Source organism: Cebus imitator, unplaced genomic scaffold, assembly GCF_001604975.1.
Source record: "Cebus imitator isolate Cc_AM_T3 unplaced genomic scaffold, Cebus_imitator-1.0 Scaffold32, whole genome shotgun sequence".
In the NCBI taxonomy this organism is placed as follows: domain Eukaryota; kingdom Metazoa; phylum Chordata; class Mammalia; order Primates; family Cebidae; genus Cebus; species Cebus imitator.
The window spans coordinates 5,372,624-5,392,159 of NW_016107347.1; the positions used below are offsets into that span (position 1 = coordinate 5,372,624).

At 36.7% G+C, this 19,536-nt stretch overlaps 1 protein-coding gene across 2 annotated transcripts in view; it reads left to right on the forward strand.

Moving 5' to 3' along the window:
* TRIM33 (tripartite motif containing 33) overlaps positions 1 to 19,536 on the forward strand; it is a 126,606-nt gene that overhangs the window by 90,619 nt on the left and 16,451 nt on the right. For both annotated transcript variants that reach the window (XM_017524239.1, XM_017524240.2), the window contains exons 7-12: positions 1,677 to 1,823; positions 2,274 to 2,391; positions 3,849 to 4,123; positions 4,802 to 4,966; positions 7,962 to 8,162; positions 18,761 to 18,893. In XM_017524239.1, coding sequence (XP_017379728.1) covers positions 1,677 to 1,823; positions 2,274 to 2,391; positions 3,849 to 4,123; positions 4,802 to 4,966; positions 7,962 to 8,162; positions 18,761 to 18,893 — 1,039 coding nt within the window. The remainder of the gene's footprint in view (positions 1 to 1,676; positions 1,824 to 2,273; positions 2,392 to 3,848; positions 4,124 to 4,801; positions 4,967 to 7,961; positions 8,163 to 18,760; positions 18,894 to 19,536) is intronic.

A 19,536-nucleotide genomic window follows, 5' to 3' on the forward strand; every position in this document is an offset into this window, starting at 1 on the left:
ATTATGTCAGCAGAATGTTATCTCTGAATGGAATATATCTTTCCAGTGAAACACAGTTTGTGAGATTAAAAGTACTCTTGGCCGGGCGCAGTGGTGCACGCCTGTAATCCCAGTACTTTGGGAGGCTGAGGCAGGCGAATCACAAGGTCAGGAGTTCGAGACCAGCCTGGCCAACATGGTGAAAGCCTGTCTCTACTAAAAAAAAATACAAAAATTAGCCCAGGCATGATGGTGTGTGCCTGTAATCCCAGCTACTTGGGAGGCTGAGGCAGGAGAATTGTTTGAACCCGGGAGTCAGAGGTTGCAGTGAGCCAAGGTCGCACCATTGCATTCCAGCCTGGGTGTCTCAAAAAAAGAAAAGAAAAGAAAAGTACTCTTGTGCAGATTGTTAAAGTTGTGGGGTTCCTTTCCTACTGCACACCATCTGTTGCATTTAACCCTAATAGATTTTTTTTCCCCCAGAAGGACCCATGTGAGTAGAGAGCACTTAGTAACTATTTTTGATACACTTAAACTTACTGTAAATTCAATTTAGCTGTATGTCTAAAGTAGTATTTGTAAAACCCTTTCAAGAGTTTCTGAATTAAAGGATGCCTCTTAAGATTCCTTGAGCCTGGGTAGCCGACTTTGCAGTGAACCAGGATTGCACCACTGCTCTTCAGCCTGGGGGAGAGAGTGAGAACCTGTCTCCAAAAAAAAAAAGCCTCTTAAGGCTAACTTGTATACAAATAACTAATGATAAATACACCACATACTACTAACATGATAATTTTAAAAATAGATGTTTTCTAGTGTAGTATGTCCACAAACCCTTGTAGAAGAGATGTTTTCCTAAGCTTTGCAAAAGGGGTGTAATAAACCAGACTTCTGTCATTTGAATACTTTTATCCATTGATTTGCATTATAAAATGAACAACTTCTTTCCTTAGGAAAAATTTTGTCCAGAAAACCAACTTGAGTTGTTTTTGGGAGAAAGTTCTTAAGAAACAAATAGATGAGTTGTTTAGCATTCTGAGTGTCAAAAGTATGTAGGACATTACCCATCCCTCCTGGGATGATTTTAGTTCCCATAAAGCAGTTTATTTTTCCTTTGCAGTGTTTCTCTGAAATTGGTTTTTCCAGTTTGGTCAGTCCTCACTTCTTTGTTCTTTATGAACTTCTGTCATATCAAAAGTTTCCTTAATTCTGCTTTTAGAACTCTAGAAGTTATCTTTTTCATTTGTTCTGGATATTTAAGAGAGATTTTAACTTCATTCTTATGCCACACCAGGAGGTGGCACTGGTGACACAAAATTTTTTGACCTATAAAGTACAGAGTTAAGATTACATAAATTTATTTCTAAAGTTAGCTCCTTATGCCATAAATACCATATTTTTAGATTAACCTAATAGGAGGACACTATTTTTAACAGACATGTGTTGATAGAAAAGAGACAGTAACTAACATTAATTTCTGTATGTGGAATATCCTTTTTAGCTTAGAGAACTAAGCTTTAGTTCCACTTTTGTTAGTGGCTTTTCCTCTGATTGATGATAAGCTAGCTAAATAATCATGGAGCTTATGCACTTATCCCATTTTTAAAGGAAGTATAGGCATTGTGCCTATTTGCATTAGAAACTTGGGGTTGATTTTTTTTCATATAGAATTCTTCAGTGAAGCTCTTGTTCTATTTCAGAATGTTACAAAAGAAAGACAGATGAAGTTACTACAGCAGCAGAATGACATCACAGGCCTTTCCCGGCAGGTGAAGCATGTTATGAACTTCACAAATTGGGCAATTGCAAGTGGCAGCAGCACAGCACTACTGTACAGCAAGCGACTGGTGAGACACACACTATTTTTCTTTAATGGATTTTATTAAGAGATTATTTATATTCAGTGAACTGCTCCTGTTTAAAATATACATTTTAATTTTGGCAGATGTACCACCACCACATCAAGATACAGAAAACTTCCGTCACCCCCCAAAGTTTCCTTGTTCCCCTAGGCAGCCACTAATCTGGTTTCTATCATTTTTTAGAATTTCATATAAGTGGAATTATCTAATATGTACTCTTTTGAAGATACCTAGTATCTTAATGAAATTTATTACACGAAATGGCAAAAATTCAAGCATGTACATTTGATTTGATTGCTAACTTAAATATTGACACTGCCTAATCTGAGGCTGACATTGTGAGAATATATGTGCTTTTTTTCTTAATGTCTTTATCTTATGTTTTCCCAATTGATATTTAATTTTGAGACTAATGTGGATATTTTTCCCTTTAAGATTACTTTTCAGTTGCGTCATATTTTGAAAGCACGGTGTGATCCTGTCCCTGCTGCTAATGGAGCAATACGTTTCCATTGTGATCCCACCTTCTGGGCAAAGAATGTAGTCAATTTAGGTGAGAAATAATGGGTTTTATGAATATAACTTGGAACACCGAATTAGGAGGAGAAGACATCTCAAGCAAATTTAGATAAAATTTTTAACTTTAAAATGTAAAACTACTTAGAAAGTATGTTATTCATTGGAAACTCACTTTAGCTGTGGTTTTGTATGGCTGTCATTACATCTTAAGAAAGTTGAGAGTTTACCCTGTATATTGTTTTTTAATGTGTAGTGTTCCTAGACCCTGGACCCTCCATCTTTTAAATTTATATTGACTGTTTTATATAGAAATTTTAGCAAATGGTTCATTGTCTGGAGAATTTCATAGATGTTTAGTTGTTTAAGCTGTGTTGTGCATTAGCGGCGGACTTTTGGGATGCTGATGTGTCCAATAGTTATGTCGTAAGGAATGTTTGAAAGATAAGAATAGCTCTTCACATGGAAGAGAAATGGATTTTGCTTTTATTACAGCATAGTAGAGAGCTAAAGACCGTAGGTGAAAGTTACAGAGAGCTCAATTAAAACACATACACACAAACTTCCTAGCAATTAGAGAGCTATCTGCAGATTGAGCAAACTCATTTTCAGAACAGTTAAGTCCTAAACAGTGGGAATTATAAAAACAGAGGCTAGTTGGCCTCCTGTTTACAAAAAAAAAAAACAAAAAAAAAAAAACCAAAAAAAAAAAAAATGTAATCTTTGTATAAAAGAAAAACATTATATTCAAATTTAGCTATAGCCTTAGTTCTGGCATCAGCCACCTGTTTTTGTGTGACATCGTAGCTAAGAATGGTTTTTACATTTTCCACTGGTTGTAAAAACAAACAAAAACCAAGGACTGTGAGACAGAGTTTATGTAGCCTGTCAAGCATAAAATATTTACACTATGGCCCATTACAGGGAAAGCCTGTCAATGTGTCCCTTAAATCACATCTTCCTAAAATTTGGTTTCTATCCCTAGAAAACAGTGGCTTTGTAAAAAGCAAGGAAAACCATCACTTCTAAGGATATAAATTGTTTAAAGCATTCAGTATTTCCACAGAAGACGATTTTGTGGCATCGTAATGCTCTGTCTTGCACATTTTGGCAATTCAAAGGCAAATGGAATCAGCATTAGCAATCTTGAGTACCCTTCAATAAGTCTTGTCATGGGACAATTGATTTAGATTGATTAGACAGGCCTCATCTAATACCTCTTAATAATCTCTTAATTTTCTGTACATCTGTGTAAAAAAGAGTAAGGACAGAAAATATATTTTTCTGAATAACCAAAAGTCATTTATTCAGCTTTGGAATGTATTAAGTTTCTGATCATCATCATCTTTAAACGGACTCCATTTCCTGCTGTACTGTTGGAGCTTTGAGGTGTTGATAGTTGTCAGAGAAAAGAGGAAAACATGGTGATTACTCAGCAAAATAGATGATTTAGTTGATTATATGCAAATTCTTCTCATGTTTTAAATTTTTCAGGTAATCTAGTAATAGAGAGTAAACCAGCTCCTGGTTATACTCCTAATGTTGTAGTTGGGCAAGTTCCTCCAGGGACAAACCACATTAGTAAAACCCCTGGACAGATAAACTTAGCACAGCTTCGACTTCAGCACATGCAACAACAAGTGTATGCACAGAAACATCAGCAGTTACAACAGATGAGGTTGCAGCAACCACCAGCACCTGTACCTACTACAACAACAACAACACAACAGCATCCTAGACAAGCAGCCCCTCAGATGTTACAACAACAGGTAAGTATGCGTTACTGCATTATTGATAGAAATTATAAAGCTCCCAGCAGTATACTTTTTTCCATATTAGATAAGTTACACATTTCAAGGTTACTAGCAGGACTTTGAGCAGAGCTCAAACGTCAGCATTTAAATATTTTCTCTGGTTATGATGGTGATGTAACGGAGGTGTGAAGAAAGGAAGTAAGTAAATAACTTGTCTTGGGAAACAATTAATTAACTAGTACTCTGGAAGGATGTCACTTCTCATCCTTTCACATCAGATCTTTTTTGTTTTCCACTTACAATTGTGTGGACCAAAGGACCAGATTGTTTCTGCCTAGGATCTGATGTGTTCCTTAGGCGTTTGTTCAAGTCATTCCTATCCCTGGGTATCTTTTGCTCTCTCCACTGCCATCCCAATTAAAACTATTACTCCAGAATGGGATAAGTTAATGTTGATATGCTTTAAATACACATACAGAGAAAAAGAGAGGGAGCGGGAAAGAGAGAGAAAAGGGAAATTTGGGAGTGATACACAAACTAGTCATTAGCAGTCCTCTGGGGACTGGGGCTAGCGATAAGAATTATTTATACTTTTTACTTGATACTCTTTTATCTTGACTCAATTATTTTTATAATTGAAAGATAAATTTATTTTAAAATTATTACATAAATTGCAATTTCTACTTTTTGTAGCCTCCTCGATTGATCAGTGTGCAAACAATGCAAAGAGGCAACATGAACTGTGGAGCTTTTCAAGCCCATCAAATGAGACTGGCTCAGAACGCTGCCAGAATACCAGGGATACCCAGGCACAGCGGCCCTCAGTATTCCATGATGCAGCCACACCTCCAAAGACAAGTATGCCTAGAGTTACATTTGTAAGAATCCTACAATTTTAAAACTAAAAGACACCATTTTTCTTAAGCACTTTTTGGGAGCAGGTCATTGATATGTTTGAGAATTTGATTAATGCTATTTATCTTCTTGTCCCAGAAAAGTAAACATACACATAAGATTTTGTATTTAATTTAAAGAGCTTTTTAAAATCCCTTTGAGTGCATCATATACTATGGCTTAATAAACCCTGATGTAGTTAACGCATTCAGTTTACAGAAGTGAAAAGCAAATCTAATGAGCTGATGATTTTACCTACAATCACAAGAGGTAATGATAAAATAGCAAGAAACTTAGTTTCCTGAAAATGCTCCTCTGCTCTATTAATGTGACTTTTGATCCTAATATATAAAAAGGGCTTTGAGAGTAGTAGAGCTAACTATATACATACATATATATATATATATATATATGTATATATATATATGTATATTTTACCTTTAATAGTGTTCATTTTAGGATGTAAATGCTCTTTAATAAGTGTATTTAGAGACATGTTTTATAATTTTTGCCCAAATAGTAAGTTATATTTATGTGGGAGATGAATTTATAAGTGAGGTTACTTTTTAATAGAATTTCTAGTTACAAGATAATAGAGGTTTGTTTGTTTTTTTTTTTTAACTCTTAGAATTATGTTTCTTAAAACATGTTCTAAAGACCATGAGAATTACCAGTCAGCTTGGGTGGGTTAGGGACCTTGTCAGAATAGATTCCTAGCCATAATCACTGAATCAGAGTTTCTTCGAGGGAAGTATTCAGTAATATTTAAATTTGTACGAAGTCTCTCAGGTCAATCTGCATACTAAAGTTGGATAAATGCTGTCCTTTAACAGTGGTCCTTCAGCTTTTTGGTCCATGTACCCCTAGAAAGTGCTTTTTAAAATACACGCGTCTTGGCTGGGAGTGGTGGCTCATGCCTATAATCCCAGCTCTTTGGGAGGCCTAGGCAGGAGGGTTGCTTGAGCCCAGGAGTTCGAGACCAGCCTGGGCAACATAGTAAGACCGTGCTTCTGTTTAAAAAAAAAAAGAAAAGAGAGAGAAAGAGACAGAAATAGAGAGAGAGAGAGAAAGAAAGAAAAATATATACTCTTTCACCTTGAAGACTTTCATTTAAAATTTCTATTATAGGTTTAAGTTTAAATAGTTTGAAAAACTATACTTTATAGCATATAATAAATATTGATGGTATAAAGTTAAAAAACCTCTACATTATTTAAGATGAATTCACCAGAATTCCAAATACCCTAGCAGGCTCTCCTTGGACTTGATTTTCACTTCTACTTCCTCAACAGTTTAATCTTACTGTAATACAATTTTGTTTGATAGATATTGATTAGCCTATTGTAATTTTCTCCCGGAAAAAATGTTTATTGTAATAAATTGTTAAATTTCCCGTGACAATAAGGTTATCATTAAGCTTTGAAACTTTTTCTGTGGACCACATTAACATTATATTATACAATTGTTGAAACAAAATGCGTGTATTTACATGGTTTAAGAATATTAGAAGATACAAAAGTCTTTTGGATATACATTTCTTTGAGCTAGATGGAGACTTTTTACCTCCTGCTTTTGGTTATGTATGTTTGTATGCTGTTACTTATTTTTAAAATAAGTCAGAATTCGACATTGGTTTTTATTACTAGTTTTTTTTGGATTTGTTTTTATGTAATGTTCAGGAAACTTGTTTACAAAATTACATATTTGGGAATTAAAATAATTTTATTATAGTAATATCCTTCAATTCTTTGAATTTTTTTCTATATTATAAGCTGAGAAAACAATCTATCATAACTATTTAAAAATTTAATCAGTGACAACTTCCTCAGGTTCTCATTTTTGTTAAACATCAGATACTTGAACCCATTTGAAGATTTGTTACCCAGGTTTTGGAGTCAGACACCCAACATCATTCTTTCCAATTTTACTGTTAATTATTTCTGCAGCTTTTTTTCCTTCCTGGTGCAGTGTTCCTAGAATAAGATTTTAGGAATGGTCAAAGGGGTGGTGTTCTTTTGTCAAGGGCAGGGGAAGGGCAGTTGTGAAAGTGGTGGAAAAGAAGATCCAACAAACAGAGCATGGCACATTCTCAGGCAAATCAGATTTTTTTTTCTTTTTAAAGAGTACATGCAAAAGGTTGAGGATCTGAACATTTATTGCCTTCACTCTCTTCCCATAATCATGTATCTCTTAGTTCATGGAAGGCCCTCAAGTATTTCCAGGGGCCAAGTACACCTTGTCAGAGCACAGAAGCTACACAATCAGACTAATGAATCATCTCAGAACATTTTCCTTAGACTTTGGGTATACCCCTACAGAGATCACTTAATGTTATTAGGCATTTTTAGTTTTTAAATACTTCAAATAATTTATTTATATATGTATAATTTGTTTTCTAAAGATTTTTTTTTTGTATTATCTTAAATGATTCTCATGACAGCCTTCACAGTGAAACAAGTGAGGTATTGTCATCCACATTTCTAAATGACTGAGATTATGTGGTTTGTCTAAGGTCACACAGTATTAGAGTCAGGACTTGATGCCATTTTTCGTTTCTGTAAATTCATTGTTCTTTCTGCCACATCAAGCTGCATTACATAATTGTTTTTATTAGAAAAATGACTAAGGGTGGAAGAGGAATATAGACATAATCTTACCCTGATGTTTGAAAACATGGAGGCTTACAGATCCTCTGTTACATACTTTCTTGTTCTGAAATAGCATCATATCACCAGGCTGACATGGTTGGGAAATTGTTGGCAAGTCTGTCTTTCCCTAGATACTACACAAAAATGAATAGAAAAATGAAAAAGCTAAGTTTGAACTGTTCTCCTGAATAAGTTTGAAAAAGCCCATTTTGTTTCTTCTGTTTCCTTCCTAAACTAAAAATTGTAAAGGTGTAGTTTATATTCAGCTATTCTGGCAGATCAAGTAATGACAGCGTCTTCTTTCTTATTAGCACTCAAACCCAGGGCATGCTGGACCCTTTCCCGTAGTATCGGTACACAACACCACAATCAACCCAACGAGCCCTACTACAGCAACTATGGCAAATGCAAACCGAGGTCCCACCAGCCCATCTGTTACAGCAATAGAGCTAATTCCCTCAGTTACCAATCCAGAAAACCTTCCATCGCTGCCAGATATTCCACCCATACAGGTTTGTATTTATTGAATGAAGCTTCATTAAACTTAATGTTAATTAGAGAGTTAGAGTATTTATTTTATTTCAGGTATTTTTTTAAAATTCAGAATCAACATTTCCTAGAAATTTCTAAAGTGTAGAGTTTGAATCACTAAAAGTCTCCAGTCTAAGTGAAACTTTGTACTTTTCGTCAACATCCTCTCTTTCCCCATTCCCCAACCACCTTCTCCTCAAGCCTCCGGTTAACCACCTTTCTATTCTCTGTTTCTGTGAGATGGACATTTTTAGTTTCCACATGTAAGTGAGATTAGTCAGTATTTGTCTTTCTCTGCCTGGCTTATTATACACAGCATAATGTCCTTTGGTTCCATTCATGTTGTTGCAAGATGACAGAATTGCCTTCTTTTTAGAGGCTATATGATATATTCCATTGTATATGTATACCACATTTTAAAAAATCCATTCACCCATTGATGGACACTTAGATTGCTTACATATCTTGGCTATTGTGAATAATGCTGAAGTGAACATGGGAGTGCAGATAATTTCTCTGATGTACCAATTTCAGTTCTTTTGGATATAAATTTTAGTGATCTCTTACGTTTCACGGTAACCACAGTTGACTGATAGTGTGTTATATATTTAAAAATTGCTAAAATGGATTTTTAATATTCTCACCACAAAAAAATGATGGGTTAGTGGGGTTAGATATCATCATTAGCTTGATTCAGTCTTTCTGTAACACAGATCAGAACATTACATTGTACACCATAAGTGGACATAATTGTTATTTTTCAGTTAAACAAAGTTAAATCTAAATATTTGAGCCTTGAAAAGTTTGTTTGCTAAAACTAGCATTTCTCAATATTTTAAAGTTCTGGAGAATTGAATATCATATGAATAGCAAACTATAGGACCGTCTAAACAGAAGTACAATAATGGTAGATTAATATCACCTTTGCTAAAAGGCTAGTTCCTCCCTTTCTACCACCTGCCACAGGCAAACATTGTGTCAGATGATGCACTCCTGAAGCCAGAGAGAAGACCCAGGTCCAACATGTGGTTAGATCTTTGTTGTTTTTCTGTTAGGTCCAAAAGGGGTAGTCAGTTGGGAAAAGGATGGGGTTGGAAGGCCAAGACGTTAGATACTTTGAGACTTCTATTGAGAGGGGAAATGATGGAGAAGAGGAATGGATGGAATGTGAAGGACCTTTGAGTGAAGCCTTTTGCCCCTTTCAACTGAAGACAAGTATCCTTTGGATCCTTCTGAAATTTTAGCAATTTGTTTCAGTTAAAAGCATTTTTTTAATGTAAATATAATCTGCCAGCGTTATACTGAATTATTTTATGCATTGTATGAGTTACTTTCATATCTTGGAGTCCAGGGTCACCATAGGAACAAGGAGCAATGAAACTGTTTTGACGGTAGCACCCATGATTGTTTCTATGGCTGCAGTTCAATGTTTTGTTTTAGTGGGTTTTAATGGGCTTATGTAAGAGTTTTAAAGATATTTCTATAGCTTCAAACTTTTTAAAAAATTTTATTTAAAGTTAGTTTTGTGTATATTTAAGGTAACAACATGATGTTATACACACATAGAGTAAATTGGTTACTATGGTGAAACAAATTAACATATCCATCATCTCACATAATTACCCATCCCCTTGCTCCTATAAGAGCAGCTGTAATTTACTCATTTAGCAAAAATTCTGAATACAATGCACTATTATTAACAAAATTATTCAGAAAATCACTAACATACTGTGAATTCTCTTAATCTGATTGCTTCCCTAATGTTAGGAGAACCCTTTTTTGGCTGAGGAAATGGTAGTTTTGTTGATGATGAGATTATATAGAATGGAAAGTTTTATAATATAAATTAAAAAGTAACATTTCTAAGTTAAGAGCTTGTATTTTGCGAAGACTTTCACAGGCGGTATGTAAGTTTAATACTTAAAATCACCTGATATGTAATGTCCCTATTTTATGGATAACAGTAAGAGAGGTTAGTATAACTGCCTGACAGGTTTATTGGGCTCACTGCACAAACAAAATCAATTCAGAGACCATGGCATTGCAGTAAAGAAAGAGTTTAACTGACACGAGGCCACTCACACCACACAGGAGATGGAGTTATTACTCAAATCAATCTCTTTGAAGGCTTGTGGTTTAGAGGGGTTTTTTTGTTTGCTTATTTGTTTTGAGATGAGGTCTAGCTCTGTCACCCACGATCTTGACTCACTGCAACCTCCACCTCCCAGACTCAAGCAATTCTCCTGCAGCCTCCTGAGTAGCCGGGATTACAAGCGCACGGTACCACGCCTGGCTAATTTTTGTATTTTAGTAGAGACAAGGTTTCACCATGTTGTCCAGGTTGGTCTCAAACTTCAGACTTCAGGTGATCACCTTCCTCAGCCTCCCAAAGTGCTGGGATTACAGGTGTGAGCCACCATGCCTGGCAGTTTAGGGGTTTTTCAAAGGTAGTTTGGAGGAAGGGGTGGGGGGCAGCTAGGCAATGGGTGCTTGCTGCTGATTGGCTGGGGGATGCAGTCATATGGGTGTGGGAAATGATCCCCCTTACTTGCTGAATCACTTTTGGGTGGGGCCACAGGAGTGCTCGTTGGGTCCAGCTGGAGCCATCGTCTCTGTCAGACATGTGAGAAACCTCAAAAAATATCTTAGGTTCAGCAATAGTGATTGTCAACTGCAGGAGTAATTGAGGAAGTTATCTGTCTTATGACCTCCAGGATAATGACTGGCAGTCCTTTATGTCAACACCTTAGCAGAATTCAGCCTCCTTTCCTCCTCCTCATCTGGTGGTATCTCCTTAACTTTACAAAGGCAGTGGAGTTTTGGGGAAGGGCTATCATTATGTAAACTAGAAACTGAATGTCTTCCTAAATCAGCTTGTCTCAAGCCCAGGAATCATTAGTGTCAGCATGAAGGCTAAAGGCAAGATAGAGGGAGGCTTGTTAGATCAGATCTTCCTGACTCTTTCACTGATACAATTTTTGCAAAGGCAGTCATACAGTTTGGCTCTGTGTCCTCACTCAAATCTCACCTCGAATTGTAATCTCCACTTGTGGAAGGAAGGACCTGGTAGGAAGTGATTGGATCATGGGGGCGGTTTCTCTCATGCTGTTCTCACAAAATGTGATGGTTTTTAAAGTGTCAGTTTCCTCTGCACGCTCTCTCTCCTGCCACCCTGTGAAGAAGGTGCCTTCTTCCCCTTTTCCTTCTGCCATGACTGTAGGTTTCCTGGGGCCTCCCCAGCCATACAGAACTGTGAGTCAATTAAACCCTCTTGTTTATAAATTAATCAACCTCAGGTAGTATCTTTATAGCAGTGTGAAAATGAACTAATGCAGGCAGTTTCATTAGCGACTTCCCTGGAGTCACATGTTAGATAGAAAAGATGGAATTTTAAGTCCAGACTACTAATCCTAAGTGCAGTTCTTTTTCCACACTGCCTGTAAAAATACCAGGGAGGTAGTTTGGGATTGTAGCCCTGGAAAGACATGGTATTGAGAGCCTTTAGGCAGCCAGAGGTATGCACAGTATAACAGTGTCATTTAGTTTTTACTAAGCACTTACTGTATGCTAAAGTACTCAAGCATTGAGAATAAAGAGATAAACAAGACTTGATTCCAGTTCTTAACCTTACAAAGGGAGAAGCAAGTATATCTACTTTTTTATTGAAATGCAATTTATATGCCATGAGATCCACTCTAAAAATGTACAATTCAGTGGTTTTTAGTACATTCACAGAATTGTACAACCATTACCACTAATTCAAGAATATTTTCATTACCTCAAAAAACAAAAAACTGTACTCATTAGCATTGACTCATATCCTCTTCCAGCCCCTGGAAACCACTAATCTACTTTGTCTCCGTGGACATCCCACATATGAATGGAGTTATATCTGGCCTTTGATGTCTGGCTTCTTTTACTTAGGTTAATGTTTTTCAGGTCTATCCATGTTTTAGCATGTATTAGGACTTCATTTTTTTATGGCTGAATAATATTTTATTGTATACATATATCACATTTGTTCATCAGTCAGTGAACATTTGCTTTTTTACTCTTTGGCTGTTAGGAATAATGCTGTTGTGAGCTTTCATGTACAAGTTCATACAAGTATGAATGTAGTATACTAGGCTGTTGTTGCGTTGCTATTTATAAAGGAAAGAGGTTTAATTGTCTAACTTCTGCCGGTTTTACAGGAAACATATTCAGGTTAAGCACATTTATGGATTATTTTTAACTATTCTTCTACTTAATTTGGCTAGATTAAGAATTCACATGGAGAAAATCTAGCATTTGCATTAATTTAAGCTGCTAAAATAGCCAAGATAGCTAAGTTTAAGATTGAAGTGTAGAAGCGAAGCCTTAAGTTTCTTTTGCCTAATAAGAAACCTTCCTCAAGGACTGAATTGTACTTTAGTGTAGATATGAGATATGGTTTGTTGGTCAAGATAGAGATGTTGTTTTACACTTGGAAAATGGTATATGCAAAGGCTTGAGGGAGTGAGAAGGCACAACCAGGAGTAGTAAGATAGAAGTGACTCAGTGTCACCATTGACCTACTAAGTCAGATGTATTAATGGTGGTCTAGTTAGGTAACTAAAAGAAATATATTAAAATGAAGAATTTTAACATTTACATTTTGGTTATGCAAGAAGGTAATAGTAGATAGTAAATGGAAAACGGAATGTTTTGTAGTATCATATTTAGTGTTTCACTTATGGACAGTACATATATCTCATTAATCAGATATAGAACATTTTTGTTTATTGATAAAATGTAGTATTTTCCTGATGATCAGTAGAATAGCACCTAAATATGGAATCCTTTTATTAGGTTCAAGGCCAAGTCTTCAATACAGCATAACACTAGAACATTTCTGGAAACATGGATCACTGTTATTAATGCACTTGTATATTTTCTTTAACAAATATTTGAGAACATGTATTAGACCCTAGTTACTGATTTTTATAAGGATCAAAGGGAAAAATGGTCCTTGACCTTAAGGAGTTTCCTATCTAATAGAGAGACAGTTTTCTTTCTTATTTTTCGTCGAGACGGAGCCTTTCGCTGTTGCTCAGGTTGGAGTACAGTGGCACAATCTCACCTCGTTGCAACCTCCGCCTCCGTGGCTCAAGTGATTCTTCTGCCTCAGCCTCCTGAGTAGCTAGGACTACAGACGTGCGCCACCCTACCTAGCTCATTTTTTGGATTTTTAGTAGAGGCAGGGTGTCACCATTTTGGCCAGGCTGGTCTCGAACTCCTGACTACAGGTGATATGCCCACCTCAGCCTCCCAAAGTGTTGGGATTAGAGGTGTGAGCCACTGCGCCTGGCCAGGCGACAGTTTTCTAAACAGGGTCAAAACAGTGAGCTTATTGGTACAAATAGATGTGTATAAATGATGGTGAAAGAATAGAGGCAAAAGATTCTACATCTGCCTGTGGAAGTCAGAATAGACTTTATATGAGATAGTCTTAAATTTGAACTTGAAAGATAAGTAGGTGAGTGTTAACTAGTCAAGGTTAGTTAGAAGGCAGATATTCTGGATAGAAATTATATATGCAGAAGCAACAAAAGCCATGAAAGGAGTATGAGATTCAAAGCAATTAGGTATACTACAGATGATAAAGTCAAGTCTGAGGTCAAATTTCGTGATTCTTTTTTTTTAATGCTGACTTCGTCACTTTTTATTTTAAGCTCTCTTAAATCTGGATGCAGTGGCTCTGCCTGTAGTAGTCCCAGCACTTTTGAGGAGTCCAAGATAGTAACAGCACTTGAGGCCAGGATTGAAACTAGCCTGGGCAACGTAGCATGACCCAGTCTCAACAAAAAAAAATTTTTAATGAGCCAGGCATCTTGGCATGGACCCTGTAGTCCTAGCTGCTCGGGAAGCTGAGGTAGGAGGATCCCTTGAGCCCAGGAGTTCAAGGTTGCTGTGATGGTGCTACTGCACTCCAGCCTGGGCAACAGAATGAGACCCTGTCTCAAAAAAAAAAAAAAAAAAAAAAGAATCTGCCTCATGGATATGTTGGTAAAATTAAGTTTGGTGCATGACATGTAAGTATTCAACAAATGTTAATTGTTATGATTATTTTTCTTTCTTTTTTCACCAGCCCTTATTATTATAAAGTAAGCTTTGGGAGGAAGGACCCCTGTTATGCTTCATAGGAAAATTATAACCATTCATCCAAGTGTGTTTAGCACATTGTGCTTATCTTGAGGAACAGTGGGAATAAGAGAAACCTGCTGTCACGGAGTTTACAGGCCAGGAGAATGCAGACATTTATAGATTTTTTTAAAACCCTACTTATAATAAGTTGTATAGCATTACTCAAAGGGGGAAATTACAAGACATCAACCTAAGGTGAATATATACCAAGAGAACCCAATAATACCTAATGGGTTGTTAAAACCTCTTTGAAACCTGGAAGCTGAGTACAAGTTAGCAAGGAGATGTCAGCAGTAAATTTTATTAGGTAAAAAGAAAAGAATTTCACATCCCACAAGGTCAAAGGGACTGGGCACTTTTGAAGAACAGAGGAAAGGTCAGTGAAGAACAGGAAAGAGAGAAGGGCCTAGATAGGAATGACATGAAATGAGTCTGTAGAGGAAAACAGAAACCAGATCAGGTAGCCTTCTTAAGCTACATAAAGGATTTTGGGGCCGGGCGCGGTGGCTCAAGACTGTAATCCCAGCACTTTGGGAGGCCGAGGCGGGTGGATCACAAGGTCAAGAGATCGAGACCATCCTGGTCAACAAGGTGAAACCCCGTCTCTACTAAAAATACAAAAAATCAGCTGGGCATGGTGGCGCGTGCCTGTAATCCCAGCTACTCAGGAGGCTGAGGCAGGAGAATTGCCTGAACCCAGGAGGCGGAGGTTGCGGTGAGCCGAGATCCCGCCATTGAACCCCAGCCTGGGTAAAATGAGGGAAACCCCCTCTCAAAAAAAAAAAAAAAAAAAGGATTTTGGATTTTTATCCTAAACTCAATGAGAAACTATTTTTGAAGGGTTTTGGTGGGTAGAAGCAGTGTACCTGAGCTATCAGATTTGCCTACTTTTTAAAGGCCTTTGTGGGCCATACAAAACCATTGTAGCTTTTAAAAAAGAAAAATGGAAAAAACAAAAATATCTGTCTAGCCCATTCTTTCACCTGAGTAAATCCCAACACTGTAACCAGTTGGTGTACATCCTTTCAGATTTTTCCCTAGAAATATACAAACATGAATTTAAAAATACGTGTGTGTGGGTGGGGGGGTAATTTATTTTGGTTAATTTTTTTTGTTTTGAGACAGAGTCTCACTCTGTTGCGCAGGCTGGAGTGCAGTGGTACAATCCTTGGCTCATTGCAGCCTTGAGCTCTTGGGCTCAAGGGATCCTTCTGTCTCAGTCTCCCCAGTAACTGGGACTACAGGCACATGCTACCATGCCTGGCTAATTTTTAAATTTTTTGTAGGATAGGGTCTTGCTATTAATAGTTGACCAGGCTGGTTTTGACCTCCTAGTCTCAAGTGATCCTCTCACCTTGGTGTGATTACAGATATGAGCCGCCATGTCCATCTCATAATTTGTTTAAGTAACAGAAAATGAGATTATACCACATGTACACACCTAGTGTTATAAATACTGTGTTGCAAGTTTTATGTTTTTGGACTTTTTCTGTCAGTTCTCAGAGTTTTCTTGTGTTTTGATCCTTATGGTATTCCATTTCATGGGTTTTTTTTAATCCTCTCTTGGTGAACTTTTGGTTTCTCTCTCATAAGTTACTATTAAAAACAAAGCTGCATTTGTGAAAGGATGTTAATGTCTCATTAGGAAGATGCAAGTTAAAACCACAGTGAGATATATCATGACATACTTACTAGGATGGCTAAAATTAAATAGACAACATTAACCATAGTATTGGTGAAAATGTGGAGGAACTAGAACCTTCAAACACTGTTGGGGCTGTAAAATGGTGCAATCATTTTGAAAAAAGTTCAGCAGTTTCTTTAAAAGTTAAATGTGTATTTGTCATAATGTGAAGTCATTTTGCTTTTATTTATTTGCCAAAAGAAAACTGGAAATATTCTATACAAAGATTTGTACTCAAATGTTTATAGCAGCTTTATTTGTAGTAAGGCAAAAACTGGAAACAACCCAAATATCCACCTGCAGATAAATGGATAAACAAATTATGTGTTCATATAATAGAATATTAACAGTGAAAAGGAATGCACTTAATCGAACAGTGTGGATAAATGTCAGAATAATCATGCTGAGTGAAAAAAATCAGATGAAAAAAGTATATAGTATATACTTCAAATTATATAGAACTCTAGGGGAAAAAAACCTAAAGCTGAAGAAAACAGATGAGTGGTTGGTTGAGGACAGGTTGTTTAAGAGAGGGATTGATTACCATGGGGCATGAGGAATCTTGGGAATGATAGATAAGATCTGTTTACTATTCTTGATTTTGGTTTCCCAGTTGTATACCATGTGAAAATACTTCAGACTTTCACATTAAATCCTACACTTTGAGTATGTTTAGTTTATTGGATGTCATTTAAACCTTAATGTCATTTGTAAAAAGCTGCATTGAGGCACGATGTGTGTGTGATTTTAAACACACGTATTTCTGTAAGCTAAGTTGGTAGAAGTGTCATTACTGTGCCAAAAGTGATTATACATTTAAATTTCACATAGCTATTGACAGATTGTTCTACAAAAAAAATTATGCCAGCTTATATATTTGAAAATGCCCATTTTTGCACTATCTTCCCAATACGAGTAATCATTCTTCCATCTTTTCCAATCTGATGGATTAAAATGACATTATTGTTAATTTTATTTTCATTTCTTTGATTAGTGAAATTGGTTTTCTTACATTCATTGATTATTTTTATTTCTTCTGTAAATTATCTTTGTTTTTTGTGAAATGTCTTTGCTCGTTTTCCCATTGGACTGTGGGTTTTTGTTTTTTTTTTATTGAAATTATAAAATATCTGTCATATTCCATGCACTTATTCAGGGATGCTCACAAAACATTGCTTTAATGAGTCAATGAATTAATACCTTTCCAGTTAGACTTTTAACTTTATATATGGAGACTCTCTATTCATGTCTAGTGAAACCCAGGGGTGAATGCTTCAGTTAGTACCTCCCTGTTGGAGGCTATAATGACAGGGATGCCCTTTAATGTACTTCCTTTTTGCCTCTTCCTGACCTGTCTGTTCTCTAACCTTAGAGTTACTAGCAAGAGATACAAATTGCAAGTGAGGAGTATAAAAAGGAAATGGAAATGGGTAACATGGCATTTTCATGTCTGTTTTGAATCATCTTCCCCCTTCTTTGTTTTTAGGTGGGATGCAGCCCCATTTTCATCTCTGGCCCACATTAGGTACTCCCTCATAACAGATCTTCCAGTTGACTTGAGTTGCAGCTAGGGATTCACCTGTAGTTACAGCTTTACAAGTGCATCCTTGGCCAACAGCTATGACCGCAGGGTAACACAACTGCTACTGTCCTTTAATTTTCCTTCTAACTAACCCACTGCCTACCCTCACCTTCAGCCTTTCATGCCTTTGGCATGGGTTTTGTTTTGTTTGTAATCCCAGTACTTTGGGAGGCAAAGGAGTTCAGATTGCTTGAGTTCAGGAGTTGGACACCAACCTGGGCAATGTGGCAAAATCTCATCTCTACAAAAATTAGCCAGGCATGGTGACTCATGCTTGTAGTCCTAGTTACTCAGGAGGCTGAGTTGGGGGACATGGCTTGAGCTCAGGAGGTAGAGGTTACAGTGAGTCCAGATGATGCCACTGTTACTCCAGCCTGGACAGCAGCTCCAGACCCTGTCTCAAAATTAAAAATAACAATATGACCATTTCTTATATGAAATAGTATAAGATTTAAGGTAATATTAATAAGTAATATCTTTTTACTCTTTCTTATGTATTCTCTCGTTTAATCATCACAATTCTACAATGTAGGTGGCATGTTTTAAAGATAGGATTTAACTGACGTTCAGGTTGAAAACCGGCCCAGAATTGTAGTTCTGGGTCTTGTGGCTTTATTTTACTGCCTCTGAGTAAGGAAAGGGCTCATACATACTGTTAACTGTGCCCTTTTGTATGTAGTAAGGGGCCTTATTTGTCAAGCTAAGGGCTTTCTGTGGGCTATAAGAATTTTTCTGAGCTTTAGAGTTGGGTACTAATATGCTGACATTTCTATTTAAGTGAATAATTGTGGACATTGAAATGGAGGGATACTGGGGACAAGAATACTGATAAATAGGTCCTGCAGCAATTTTGAGAAACCGCAGAAGTGTCAGAGTGTGTCAGCTATTTTCATAATAGAACATATAGGATTTAGTAGATCATTATGTTTTGCTCTGAGCACCTAGCTGTTTGTTGAATAATACAGTTTTATCTACATAAACTATACTGTGTAGGTCCTCAGGGGAGCCTAAGGAAGCAGTAATTAAACTTAGCTTGATATTGGGTAATCCGTTAGGTTATTAATAAACTGAATATAAGCATTGACACAAAGTTAATAACTTATCTGCTTTAATCAAAGCAAATTTGTCTTTATCTTCTTTCTCTTCAGTTGGAAGATGCTGGCTCAAGTAGTTTAGATAATCTACTAAGTAGATACATCTCAGGCAGTCACCTACCCCCACAGCCTACAAGCACCATGAATCCTTCCCCAGGACCCTCTGCCCTTTCTCCAGGATCATCAGGTAAAGCAAACAGGGGTATTACCTTATTTTTTTTTTAACACCTTAAAAAGAGTCTCAGTATCTTAGTCAGAATTCTCCAGAAAAACAGAATAAGTAGGAGTTCTACATGGAGAGAGAAAGGGAGATTAGAGATTTATTGTAAGGAATTGGCCCACGTCATTGTGGGTGTTGACAGGGCAGGTCAGGCAGGCTGGAGACCAGGTAAGAATATTGTTATGGTCTCGAGACAAAATTTCTTCTTTGGGGCATGAGGTGGGGGAGAGAACAGGGCTCCGTCTTCTCTTCTCTCTTAAAAGGGCTTCACCTGGTTGTGTGAGGCCCACCTGCATTATGGAAGATAACTCCTTTTCTCAAAGTCTAATGATTTAAATGTTAATCTCATCTAAAAATGCCTTCACAATACCATCTATGCTGTTTGGCCAAATAGTTGAGTGTCGTATCCTAACCAAGTTGACGTAGTAACAGATATTTTTTTTCTTGATCTTTGTAATTATTTTTGCTCGAATACTGTTGGTACTCTTTTGCCAGCTGAAGCTATATTAATATATATCTGTAGTTCAGAACTCCAAAGTACTCAACCTTTACTATATTCACAGTCTTTGGTGGGTTTAATCTTATATTTTATAATACAAAGGGTCAGTTG